We start from the raw sequence: 13,579 nt of genomic DNA on the forward strand, positions 1-13,579 counted from the left end.
TCGGTACCCATTAAGCAATAACTCCCCATTCTCTCCTCCCAATCCCTGCTAACTTCTAATCTATGTTCTGTCTCTATGAATTTGACTACTCTAGAGACTTCACATAAGTGGAATCATACAATATTTGTTGCTTTGTGTCTGGCTTAGTTCTCTGTGGCATGTATCAGAACTTCATGCCTTTTAACGGCTAAGTAATATTCCATGTGTGTACCTATTGTTTATTTATTTATCTGTTGATGGGCATTTGGCTTGTTGCTACCTATTGGCTAATGTGAGTAGTGTTGTCTCAATATTGTGAATTTTGGTATATAAGTATCTGTTTGGGTCTTTGTTTCAGTACTTTTAGATATAGAACTAGCAGTGGAATTGCTGGGTACTATGATAGTGTAGTTCTATGTTTAACTTTTTGAGGCACCACCAAACTCTTATCAATCAAAGGCACCTCTGTACATTCCCACTAGTGATATATAAGGGTTTCAATTTCCTCACATCTTTCCCAACACTTGTAGTTTTCCTTTTAAAAAAATTATAGCTATCCTAGTAGATGAGAAGTGGTATCTCATTGTGATTTTTAAAAAATATACTTTTACTGATTTTAGAGAGGCAGGAGAGAGAGAGAGATAGAAACATCAATGATGAAGAGAATCATTGATTGGTTGCCTCCTGCATGCCTACACTGGGAATAGGGCCTGCAACCCAGGCATGTGCCCTGACCAGGAATCAAAACTGTGACCTCCTGGTTCATTTTTATGTGGCCTTTATACCTAAAAATAGTGTAAGGAAATATAAAATTCTTGAATCATATGTTCTTTTTTAAAATGTTAAAAATTCTGTTTCTAGCATAAAATGCTACTGTAGTCTGATGGTAATCTAATTTCCTTCCTTCTTTCCTTCCTTCCTTCCTTCCTTCCTTCCTTCCTTCCTTCCTTCCTTCCTTATTTTTTTTTCTTTTATTTTTAAATTCTCACCTGAGGATATTTTCCCCATTGATTTTTAGAGAGTGAAAGGAAGAGGGAGAGACAGAGAGAAACACCAATGTGAGAGAGACACATCGATTGATTGCCTCCCACATGCCCCTGACCAGGGTCAGGAGCCTGAAGCTGAGGTACATGCCCTTAACTGGAATGGGACCCAGGGTACTTTCCGAAGGCCAACACTCTATCCACTGAGCCAAACTGGTGAGGACCCATCTATTTTTCTTTTCTTTATAAGTGACTAATACCTTTTGCCTGGATGCTCAAAGAAGCTTTTTGTTTGTCTGTTTGTTTATTTTTGTTTTAATGATCCTGGATGTTTTCCCCTATACACAATATGCCCTTTCAATTTATGTCTTATTTTATTTCAGGAAAAATTTCCCAAAATTTTGTTTTAAATACTTGTTCTGATATATCACTTTGGTTTTCCTTGGGGGAATACATATGTTTGTATATGTATTTGTAAAATCTCTTGGTTGTTTTCTTTATCACTTTCTCTTAAAACCTTTTCTTTTAAAAAAATTCTTTCAGCCCTTAATTGTGCTTTTATCTTCATTTTTTTTATTTCTGAGAAAAAGTTTAATTTTTTTCCTGAGATTTCTTAGTTCTCATTTAATATCTGACTGTTTTCTACCCATATCACTTTTTAGTTTTTCTAATTCTGAGTTATGCTGTTCTTTCAAAATATCTATTATTTTCTTTATTTCATCTAAAAACGTTATATTGAACCTATGGGGTCTAAGCACTTTCTTTAAAAAAAAAGTTAGCAGGCTCAGCCCACCAGTGTGACTCAGTTGGTTGAGCATAGATAGTCTCATGCACCAAGAGGTCGTCAGTGGGATTCCCACCGGGTTGCAGGGCTCCAGGATATTCTCTCATGGATGTTTCTCTCTCATCCATACTTTTCCTGTAAAATCAATAAAAATGTATTTTTAAAAAATATTAGCAGGCCTGAAAAAAAGTAACTATATAAAAAATTAGGTTGACGTTTTCATCTGCTTTGTGACTACAATTTTCTAGTGTGTTATTGTCTGTGGAACATTATAAGGTTTATGGTATTTTTACCTCATTGTTTCCACAGTAATATGGTATTTATTTATTTATTTATTTATTTATTTATTTATTTATTTTTACAGAGAGGAAGGGAGAGAGATAGAGAGCTAGAAACATCAATGAGAAACACCGACCAGCTGCCTCTTGCACACCCCCTACCGGGGATGTGCCCGCAACCAACGTACATGCCCCTGACCGGAATCAAACCTGGACCTTTCAGTCCGCAGACCAACGCTCTAACACTGAGCCAAACCGGTTTCGGATCCACAGTAATATGTACGAGATTAGGTCATATTCCTTATTTGTTACCAACCTTAAATGCAGAGTTTCAGGGGCAATGAAGAGCAGCCCTGCCTCTGGCCAATCAGCGGGAGCCCCGCCCTCATCCTCACGCCTTCCCCGCTGGCTCCGCCTATTGAATACACTGCCTTGGGCCCTGCCCACTCATTAAGCACACTCCCCCAGACCACGCCCACTCACTAAACACTTCCCCAAGCCCCGCCCACTCACTGGGCACACTGTCCAGGCCCCGCCCACTCATTGCGCACATTCCCAAAAGCCCCGCCCACTCACTGAGCAACTCCCCACCAAGCCCTCACCCACTCAGAGCACACTCCCAGGCCACGCCCACTCACCGAGCACATTCCCCAAGCCCCGCCCACTCACTGAGCACACTCCTCCCAAGCCCCGCCCACGCCTCACGCACGCCGTCGCGCCCCCCCCTGCCCGCTCAGCCTCTTTCCCGATGTGAAGCTCCGTGTAAAATTTCCCGCCATTTGCAGCACTTTGTGAGGAGAACTGGGCGATTTCGGTGAGACCCTCAGTCTTCTGGGATACGGCGGTCGGTTGGGTAGGATAGGTGGCTGTGAAAAAACTACTGGTAAATTTAAGACTCTGCCAAATTCCTACCAGTCCCAGAAACCAAGAAACCAGGCAACTCTTGCCCTCACAAACCCTGTTAACTGGCCTTGTTATAGGGGTTCATCTGGCTCAACTTATTTGACTAAAATTGCTGTTACTGCCTCCAAACAAACCAGGGCATATATAGTGGGGCCTTTCTCAGTAGTTCTGTAGACTCACTCCCTGATAGAAGTTTGTGTACAATGAACAACAAATTGAAATCTGAAGCTCATGGCTTTGACTGTAATACCGTTGCATTGCTTAGATTTTTATCGTGAACTTTACCTTATGTGAAAAAAATTTGGTATGGTGCAAACTAGCCCTCATTCTTTTAGCAAACTCTCCATAAACTATTTTAAAACATTTTTTTTTTTTTTAGAGAAAAGACTTTGATAGGGGGAAAAGATACCTTGTTTTTTTATCTTCCCAATTTAATTTCAAAGGAAATCAAACTAGTATATATCATATTCTTTAAAAAAAATTTTTTTTTAAATATCATCTCTTTTAATCCTCATGATAGCCCTGTGAGTTCAGATCTACTAATGACGCCCTTTGTAGCTGAGAAACCTGAGGCTCAGACAGGTTCCACAACTTTGAAGTCACAGTGACAGAACCTATGATTCAAACCCAGATTTGCTTAAAAGCTAGGCCTTTGAACCATTTACACGCAGGCATGTAATTACCAGATCTTACAGATCAAACCACTTTTGAAGATTCTTGATAGTTATAAAAATTCAGAGCTGATGGCCAAGTTGGTCAACATCCCGGCTCCCTGCCTTTCTTCACTCATGTCCCGCCTACAAAAGCTAACAGCATCTTCATCTTGCGCGCTCTGCTTCCGTTTTCGTCCTCTGAAATTCCCTGGTTAGGAGACGGAAACGCGGGAAAGTTGTTTTGCTGCTGTCATTTCGGCCTTTTCTTGTTTTTTTCCATGCCTCCGAACATACACTGACCCAATACTGTGGACTTTTCCGTAGACAGTGAGGCAGGCCCGGGTCTTCTTCCTCCGCACCTGGGCGGGCTTGGCCCCAGGGGGCCAGAGAGAGCTCTGCAGGTGGTGCTGGCGGAAGTAGCTGCGAAGGAGGTGGCACGCGGGGCGGGGCGGGGCGGAGCGGAGCGGCCCGGGGCTGGGAGGACTTGCGGGCCACGTGTGCCGATATTATATTCTTAAATAGCATATTCATGAAATTTAGTGTATGAATTCATTAAACATATAGAGTAATTACAGCCATAACCGGTTTGGCTCAGTGGATAGAGTGTCCGCCTGCGGACTGAAAGGTCCCAGATTCTATTTCCATCAAGGGCAATGTACCTTGGTTGAGGGCACATCCCCAGTAGGAAGTGTGCAGGAGGCAGCTGATCTGTTTTTCTCTCATGGATGTTTCTAACTATCTATCCCTCTCCCTTTCTCTCTGTAAAAAATCAATAAAATATATTTTTAAAAGTAATTACAGCTGAGTATATATTAGCACAGATTTCTTTAAAAATCTTACAGCCCTACCTGGTTTGGCTCAGTGGATAGAGCATGGGCCTGCGGACTGAAGGGTCCTGGGTTTGATTCAGGTCAAGGGCACATGCTGGGGTTGCAGGCTCCATCCCCAGTGGGGGCATGCAGGAGGCAACCAATCAATGACTCTCTCTCATCATTGATGTTTCTATCTCTCCCTCTTCCTTCCTCTCTAATATATTTTAAAAAATTAAAATCTTATAAAGTCACATTTACATAGTTATGTACTTAGCAAATTATATGGAATTAGTATTGACAGAAAATATGGTTGCCATGTCTAACACAGAAACACAGACTTAATGTGATAGCAAAAGCTTGACACAGGGAATAAGAAGACTTGGCTTCTAATCCCAGAGCTGCCACTAAATAAAATGGAACTTTGGACAAGTCATTGAATTTTAGTGAACATCAGCTACAGCTTTTGAAAAATGATGGAATTGGTCCTAACCAGTTTGGCTCTGTGAATAGAGCATCCACCTGAGGAATAAAAGGTCTGGGTTTGATTGGCCTAAAAAGCACATGACAGGCTACATCCCCAGTAGGGGGCATACAGGAGGCAGCAGATCAATGATTCTCATCATTAATGTTTCTGTCTCCTCCCTTCCTCTCTGAAATCAACAAAAATATTTTTTAAAAGAAATATGATGGAATTGGACAAAATGTAAATGATTTTCAAGGCCCCTTCCAGATCTATGATTTCGAGTTTCTGTAGAGTAGAAGGGAAACAGTACTGTGAGGATTTCCAAAGGCAGTGTGCAGGAGGCCAAAAGAGGTGAAGAATTATGAATTTACTAGAGGCTCAGTGCATGAAATTCATGCACAGAGGGAAGAAGGAGTCCCTTAGTCTGGTCTGCACCTCTAGCAATCTGGGACCCCGGGTTGTTAGACTGCCAGTTTAGGCCCTATCCAGCAGTTGGCCATCCCTCTAGTAATCCTGAACTGCTGGCTCCTAACCTCCTGCCTGCCTGATCACCCCTAACCACCTCTGCCTCTGCCCCTGCCACTGCGGCTTCATCCAGAAGGATGTCTGGAATGACATGCAGAAGGTCATTTGGCTGTCCAGTTTAATTAGCATATTGTGCTTTTATTATTGTAGTGTAGAAGCCCAGTGCATGAAATTTCTGCATGGGGGTGGGGAGGTTTCCCCCTCAGCCTGGCCTACTCCCTCTCAAAATCCAGGACTGCTGGCTCCTAACCACTTACCTGCCTGCCTGATTGCCTCTAAACCACTCTGTCTGCCTGTCTGATTGCCCCTAACTGCTCACCTAACTGCCTGATTTTTCCTAACCACTCTGCCTGCCTGCCTGTTTGCCCTTAACCACCTCTGCCTTGGCCCCCACTGCTGCAGCAGGTTTAATTAGCATATTATGCTTTCACTAGGGGTCTGGTGCATGAAGATTTGTGCATGGGGGGTGGATCCCTCAGCCTGACCTGCGCCTTCTCCAATCTGGGAGCCCCCAGGAGAGACCTCTCCAATCTGGGAGTTTCTGTCTGCCTTTGCAATCATATGAGCGAATTGTCTGAAATCCCACCCAATTTGGTTTGGTGCTCACAGAATAATAGAGGTCTTTTTTTTTTTCTTTGCTCCATTGGTGGAGATTTCCTAGAAGTTGCAGAATATCTTCCTTTTAATTTTTCCTCAACACTGTGACCTTACTTATATCTCTCACCTTTGCTTTCCCTCCATTCCCCACCAGCAACAGTAACTTGCTTCAGGCTCACTTTGCTCTAGTGTCTAGGAGATCCTGCAACTCATCTGCCACCAGAACTATGATTCCCAGAATTCCTGGTACTCCCCATGCTCTTGGTTTTCACTTCCAGTACAGTGGCTGCACAAACCAAGAGGACTGTGAACTCCAGCCACTCCCCAGGCCGGGTTGACAGGACCATACACTCCAATGGTGTCCCCAGGATCCCAGCCACTTGGCACTGGTATGCATGCTTATTGGATTGGCTACAGGCTTGAAGCAGGTAGAGTCCTGGGGACGCCCACTGTGTCACCCTGGCTACACGGAAAGTGGGTGGGTGTCCCACCTGCCCCTAGCCACTTGGCGCCTGCGCGTGTGCACACTGCCCCCAGGCCAACATCTTTGTCAGGTTAATTTGCATACTTACTCCTGATTGGCTGATGTGTTGTGGAGGTATGGTCTATTTACATATCTGCCTATTATTATTATAGATTATTATAGCCTAGAGGCCCGGTGCATGAAATTCGTAAAAGAGTAGGGGGGGGGCGGTTCCCTCAGCCTGGCCTGCACCTTCTCACAATGCAGGACTACTGGCTCCCAACCGCTCACCTCCCTGCCTGCCTGATTGCCTCTAACCCCTCTGCCTGCCTGCCTGATTGCCTTTAGCTGATCACCTGCCTGCCTGATCACCCCTAGTCACCTCTGCCTCACCTCCCCTCCACTGAGGCTTTATCCGAAATAACATCCAGAAGGTCGTTCTGTTGTCTGGTCTAATTAACATATTATGCTTTTATTATTATAGACTAGAGGTCCAGTGCAGAAAATTTGTGCGGGAGGCGGGGGGGGTGGGGGGGGCGCGCGTTCCTCAGCTCAGCCTGCACACTCTTACAATATGGGACCCCTGGGGTATGTCCGACTGCCAATTTAGGCCCTATCCTGCAGGATTGGTCCTAAACTGGCAGTGAGACATCCCTCTTGCAATCTGGAACTGCTGGCTCCTAACTGCTCGCCTGCCTACCTGCCTGCCTGCCTGATCACTCCTAACTGCCTCTGCCGCTGCCTCGGCCCCTGCCACCACAGCTTCATCCAAAAAGATATCCTGAAAGTCATTTGGCTGTCCAGTCTAATTAGTATGTTACACTTTTATTATTATAGATTAGTTCATCTGTAAGCCAGATGGGCTGAGCCCCAAAATAATGTTGGCATCCAGGGACCAGGGAGTTAGAGATTTTAAAGGACTCTGGGTGGGCTTTTTTGTCCAGTAATTAATCTTGGCGGGTCCATATTCTAGGCAAGTCTGGAGGGGAAAATTAATGATCTTAGCAAATGGAATTCAGTCTAAGCAAAAGGGAAAATGATCTAAAGGTTAGTTTCCTGGGTGTGTGTGAGTGTATAAATTTGATTATTTGATCAGAACTAACAAGTACAAGCTGAGAAAACATCATTCACAAGCCATGTTTCCCTTAGTTAAAATGTGTCCCAAGTGGCCACTTAGTGATTTATATTTGGTTTCATCTCACAATATCATAGGAAACTATTAGGAAATAAATTGATGGGGTTTTTTAATTAAAAGATTAATTTTGAATTAATCCATAAAACTTGAAAAATAAGAAAGTGTAAAGAGAACACACACACACACACACGCCAAAACCTGTTTGGCTCAGTGGATAGAGTCAGCCTGTAGACTGAAAAGTCCTAGGTTCTATTCCGGTCAAGGGCGTGTACCTTGGTTGCAGGCACGTACCCAGTGAGGGGTGTGCAGGAGGCAGCTGATTGATGTTTCTAACTCTCTACCCCTCTCCCTTTCTTTCTGTAAAAAATCAATAAAATATATTTTTTAAAAAGAGACAACACACAAATTAATTATGCAGAGGCGCCTATAAGGACTGGGCCTCTGGAACGACCCATTCTGGTGCCAGCTCATGCTCTCACTCGCAGGTAAACTCACTGCTGTCCCAGAATCTATCAGGACTTGGGGGGAGGGGAAAGATAACACACACACACACACACACACACACACACACACACACACTTATAATCACATCATTCAAAAAAAAATCTCATTATTGTCCTATTTTGTTAATGTAAGAAACATTCAAACCTATAGAGAATTTTTGTGAGTTTGAGCCAAACTGTTGACAAATCTCAATGGATTGAGATAATGCTCCAGAAAATGGCAGTTTTGTTGCACCTTATTTTATACATTATAATAAAAAAAAAAAAGGAGATATAAGTGAGTTACATGAAACTCGTTAGTGAGGCAGGAGAGACAAAGCAAGTAAGCCTTTGGGATTGGATAAAAAGTAAAATGATATAATATATCTTTTACAAAGGTGGATACAGGATAGTCAACAGTCAAGAATTAATATGATAAAACAATGAGAGGATTTATGGTCTCTGCCCTGGTTGTGCCTTGTAGGGTCTGGAAAAAGGGGAGTTACCCTGACTTTCCAAAGGAATGTTATTGTAGATGCAAAAGACTGTAGATCGGCTTAATTAAGGTAAAGATTGACTTTTGTTAGGGAAGATACCAGCCTAGGACATGACTACCCACCATAACTGCTTATTTTGGGGGTCAGACCAAACCTGGGTTCAGCAACCTCGGAACTTGGGTTCTGTTAAGGTCACCAAAGGAGGAATGCATGAGACCAAAAGGGGTAAAGGATTATGAATTTATTAGGTCATCTGGAAAACCAGATGGGCTGAGTGTTGTGGGGTCGAATCCTAGGTTCAAAATAAGACCACCGGAGGCTGATGATTGGTTAAAAAAAGCAGGCAAGAATTTATTGAAAAACTGGCCAGGACGACCGCCAGAGTACCACATGCAGGTGGAGTCCACCAGATCATACTGTTCCAGGTGTAGGAAGTCTTTTTAAAGGTTCAAACCACAGGAATTTTCCTTTGTTCTAAATTCTAAAGGTTGGGAACATTGGAATGTGGCCCTATCTTGCCGATAATACAGAAGCAGAACTCAGAGGTTAATTTCCAAAGGTTATCTATAGTTTCTACCCCTGAAGCTTCTGAGTCCATGGGAATCTATTTCCTGTAACTACCCTATTGTTTAAGCAAGTAAGTGAATGTTGAAGTCTGGATAGTAGGGTTAAAATTAACACAGCAGTTTTTACCCAAGTATGGTTGCTACCATATTTCACTGAGCCCAAAAATGGCACCAGCACTTAGGAACAGGGAGTCAGAGATTTTAAAGGACTCTAGGCAGGCCTTTTCTGGGCAGAGAATTCTCTGGGTGAGTCATGAGGAAAAAGGTAATGATTTTAGCTAGTGGAATGTGGTCTTAGCAAAAGGGAATATCGATGGTGAAGTGGTCTAAAGGTCAGTTTCCAGGGGATTGGGTGTTGATTCAATTATTTGATCAGACCTCACAGGTTCTAGCTGGGAAAGAATTCAGAACAAGATCCAAACTGTAAGAGAACATTTTATGGGTGATTACAGAAGTAGAAAAAGCAATTCCTAGAAAGAAATGGGCTTAGGAAACAAGTAATAGGGGTAAAGGAAGGGCCATTGGAGCTTGGGAGTGAGGAAGCTAATGGTAAAGTGCCTAGGGGGCAGAGGGAGGGAAAGGCAGGGAGGGAGGTCGGGAGGGTGAGCACAAGGGTGCAAGGCATTAAGGACAAAGACTTTAGGTGAGGTCCCAGGAAAAGAAATAAATAGAATATTCATTAGCTTTCCAGGTGTGCTCATTCAGGACTGTGGTCTCCACTGATTGCTTGGCCAGCACCAAGGCTGGCTTGTCATTATTCAGTGCAGCTGGCTCTGATGTCAGCTGTGGCTGGTTTTATTGCTTATCTGGACCTGGAGCTGAAATGGATGTTATCTCCAGCGAGGAGAGGTCAGGAGAGCAAACCTTGTGAAAAGCGATATAGTAGGGGAGGAAACTCTTGCCTGCCTAACTGCCTACCTCGTTACTAAAACTATGGTGGTGCTGCAGAAGCTTAGGGGCAGTACCTGGGTTTCAGGTTCGTTCTCCGGCCCCCAGGGTCAAGTTCCGGGAGCAACCAATCCATGTGTCTCTCTCACATCCACATTTCTCTCTCTGTCCTCCTTCCTTCCTCCCTTCCACTTTCACTAAAAGTCAATGAAAAAAATACTCTCAGGTGAGGCTTAACAACAACAAAAGGAGATGTAAGTGGGTGTATAGTCTGCGGTCTGCTTTTTTCACTGCAGAGCCACATGGAACTTCCTTACAACCAGTTGGAATATCCACAATAATATGCCCACATATGCAAATTATGTTATGTAAATTCTATTCTGCCCCAGGTTATTCTTACTCTTTCTCTTTTTCTCTCCTCCAGAATGGATTGGTTTCATTGCAATCGGTGTTTCCGAAAAGATGGGACCCATTACTTTGTCACCAGCTGTGGCCATATTTTCTGTAAAAAGTGTGTGACTTTGGGTAAGTGACTTAATTGTTTCCAGATTTAGGAAAAAATGTTTTTAACTTGGAAATGATTAGCCATTTTCTCTGTGAAACTTGGGATAAAAATGACGTAGTAGCCAAAAATGATGTGGATACAGTAGGAAATTGTTGATTATATTGCAGAAATCTATTAATAAAAAATGATTTAGTGAATGGAATACAAATTACTTGCGCACCAAAACATTCTTGTCAGTGTTTTGAAACAGATGGCTGTGAGAAAGCCACGAGATTATCAGAATGATTAAAGAAAAGATAAAAAAATAACAAGAAGGAATGGGGAAACTTTGGTTGATAGCAAGAGCCATTTAAAAAATATATATATTTTATTGATTTTTTACAGAGAGGAAGGGAGAGAGATAGAGAGCTAGAAACATCTATGAGAGAAACATCGACCAGCTGCCTCTTGCATACCCCCTACTGGGGATGTGCCCGCAACCAATGTACATGTCCTTGACAGGAATGGAACATGGGACCTTTCAGTCCGCAGACTGACGCTCTACCACTGAGCCAAACCGGTTTCAGCAAGAGCCATTTCTCATTGGAAATGGTCTAGCCTGTGAAATCAATTTTATTAGAAATGATTATGATGGTGGTGGTAGTGGTGATACCTTTGCAGTTTAAAGAGTATTTTCAAATGTACCAATTTTATGTATTCTCACCACAATCCCATGTGGTTGTCAATGTAAGAAACATTCAAACCTATAGAGAATTTTTTGTGAGTTTATTTGAGCCAAACTATCAACAAATGCCGGGAACAGGATCTCAACAGAGTGATCAAATACTTGAGAATGGCAATTTTGCATCTTATTTTATACCTTGCAATCTAAAGAGAAGATGTAAGTGGTTTATATGAAATCCATTTCTGATAGATTAGGGAAGGGGAGGGAGAAAGCAAAGTGGGGAAGGAGGGACCTCTGGGATTGGATTATAAGTAAAATGACAAACATTTTACATAGGTGGGTACAGACAGTTAACAATCAACAATTAATATGATAACAATAACAATTAGAGGATTTATGGTCTCCACCCTGGTTGTGCCCTGAGAGGTTTGGCAAAAGAGGAGTTACCCTGACATTCCAAAGGTAGGTTACATAGTACTTGCAAAAGACAATATGTTCAGTTAAGGTAAAGATAGCTTTTTGTCAGGAAAGATTTTAGCCATGACTATTTCTGCCATAAATTGCGTTTAGTTAAAAACTTTTAATTTTAGACCATCCTCTGTGGTCACTTTAGGTCTCTGAGTTTGCAAGGCCGCCTAGCAGGCCTTCCCTAAACTAGTCAGATTAGCACGTGGCCCCTTTTCATCCACAAGGTAATTATTTGTTTTTTGTTAATCCTCACCTGAGGGTATTTTTCCCATTGATTTTTAGAGAGAATGGAAGGGGGAGGGGGGGAGGGGAAGAGACAGAAAGAGGAACTTCCCTGTGAGGGATACACTGGTTGGTTGTCTCCTGCATCTGCCCTGACCAGGGGCTGGGATCTAGCCTGCAACCGAGGTGTGTGCCCTTGATCGGAATGGAACACTGGACCCTTCAGTCAGCTGGCCGATGCTCTAACCATTGAGAAAAACCAACTAGGGCTCACAAGGTAATTATTAATAGACCCACTTTACAAATGAACTGTCTTAGATAGGATAAGTGATTTGACCAAATTCTTGCAGCTATTAAGTCTTAGAAATAAGACTTGAATTTAAGGTGTTTTGTTTTGTATTTTTATTGATTTCAGAAAGAGGAAAGGAGAGGGAGAGAGAGAAACATCAATGATGAGAGAGAATCATTGATCTGATGCCTCCTACACACCCTCCACTGGGGATCAAGCCCACAAGCCAGATTTGTCCCCTTGACCGGAATTGAACCTGGGACCCTTCAGTCCTCAGACCAACGCTTTATTCACTGAGCCAAACCTGCTAGGGCTTTGTTTTGTTTTTGTTGTTGTTGTTTTTAAAGCTGAAATACAGGGTATGGAGTAACCCAGAAGAGGGTCTTAAGATAGGGTGCTTTGATCAGCAAAGATTTTACAGCAGAAGTATTGTTTCAATAGAGTTTTGAATATTAAACTGGAGTTTGCCAAGTGGCTATGCAGGGAAGATCATTGTAATTCAAGAGAACAACCTGTATAAAGGCATACCACACCATAAACCATAGTGCGGGGGATTACACATGGATTAGAATTTTTAAAAATATATATTTTACTCATTTTTTTACAGAGAGGAAGGGAGAGAGATAGAAACATCGATGAAAGAGAAACATCAATCAGCTGCCTCCTGCACACCCTCACATGCCCTTGACTGGAATGGTACTCGGGACATATCAGTCCGCAGGCTGACACTCTATCCACTGAGCCAAACCGGTTTCGGCCATGGATTAGATTTGTAGAGCATGAAAATAAGGTCAGATTGGTGACAGATAAGGCTAGACAGATAGGCAGTGCTTAGATAATAGAAGGCTTTATATTCTGAGCTAAAGAAACTGAACTTTTTACTACAGGTGATGGAGAGTTGTGGAAGTTTTTTAGTTTTTTTTAAATAGAAAAATGATTTGTACTTGCTACCTCAGTCTAGCAATAATATGGAGGGAAGGCAGGAAAAATCTTTAATCCCTGAGAAATTAGAGTAGGTTAGGTAGTTTCTGGAGAAACTTTTTCTGTATACCAGCGATTTTCAACTGTTGTGCTGCAAGAATTTTTCATTTTTATTTATATATACATATATATGTATACTTTAATTGATTTTTACAGAGAGAAAGGGAGAGAGATAGAGAATCAGAAACATCAATGAGAGGGAAACATAGATTAGCTGCCTCTTGCACACCCTCCACTGGGGATGTGCCCGCAACCAAGGTACATGCCCTTGACCGATGCTCTATCAACTGAGCCTAATGGGTCAGGCCACCGCAAGAACTTTTTAAACCTGCAATATCTAAAAATAAATAAATAAATAAATAAATAAACCTGCAATACCTGACTATTTAGTCAGGGACACTGACCTCTTTTCCCTTAGATTGTCAACTAAAAAATAAACAAA

The 13,579-nt window shown here is 42.4% G+C and overlaps 1 protein-coding gene across 1 annotated transcript in view; it reads left to right on the forward strand.

Annotated features, from left to right (window-relative positions):
* Positions 1 to 10,433: 10,433 nt before the first annotated feature.
* Positions 10,434 to 13,579, forward strand: part of RNF212B (ring finger protein 212B) — a gene marked incomplete at its 5' end in the record, with an annotated part of 33,075 nt that continues 29,929 nt past the window's right edge. Inside the window, one exon of the mRNA XM_084863730.1 lies at positions 10,434 to 10,533. Coding sequence (XP_084719856.1) covers positions 10,434 to 10,533 — 100 coding nt within the window. The remainder of the gene's footprint in view (positions 10,534 to 13,579) is intronic.

The sequence above is a fragment of the Pipistrellus hanaki genome (assembly GCF_964339955.1).
Source record: "Pipistrellus hanaki genome assembly, chromosome: 1".
NCBI lineage: Eukaryota > Metazoa > Chordata > Mammalia > Chiroptera > Vespertilionidae > Pipistrellus > Pipistrellus hanaki.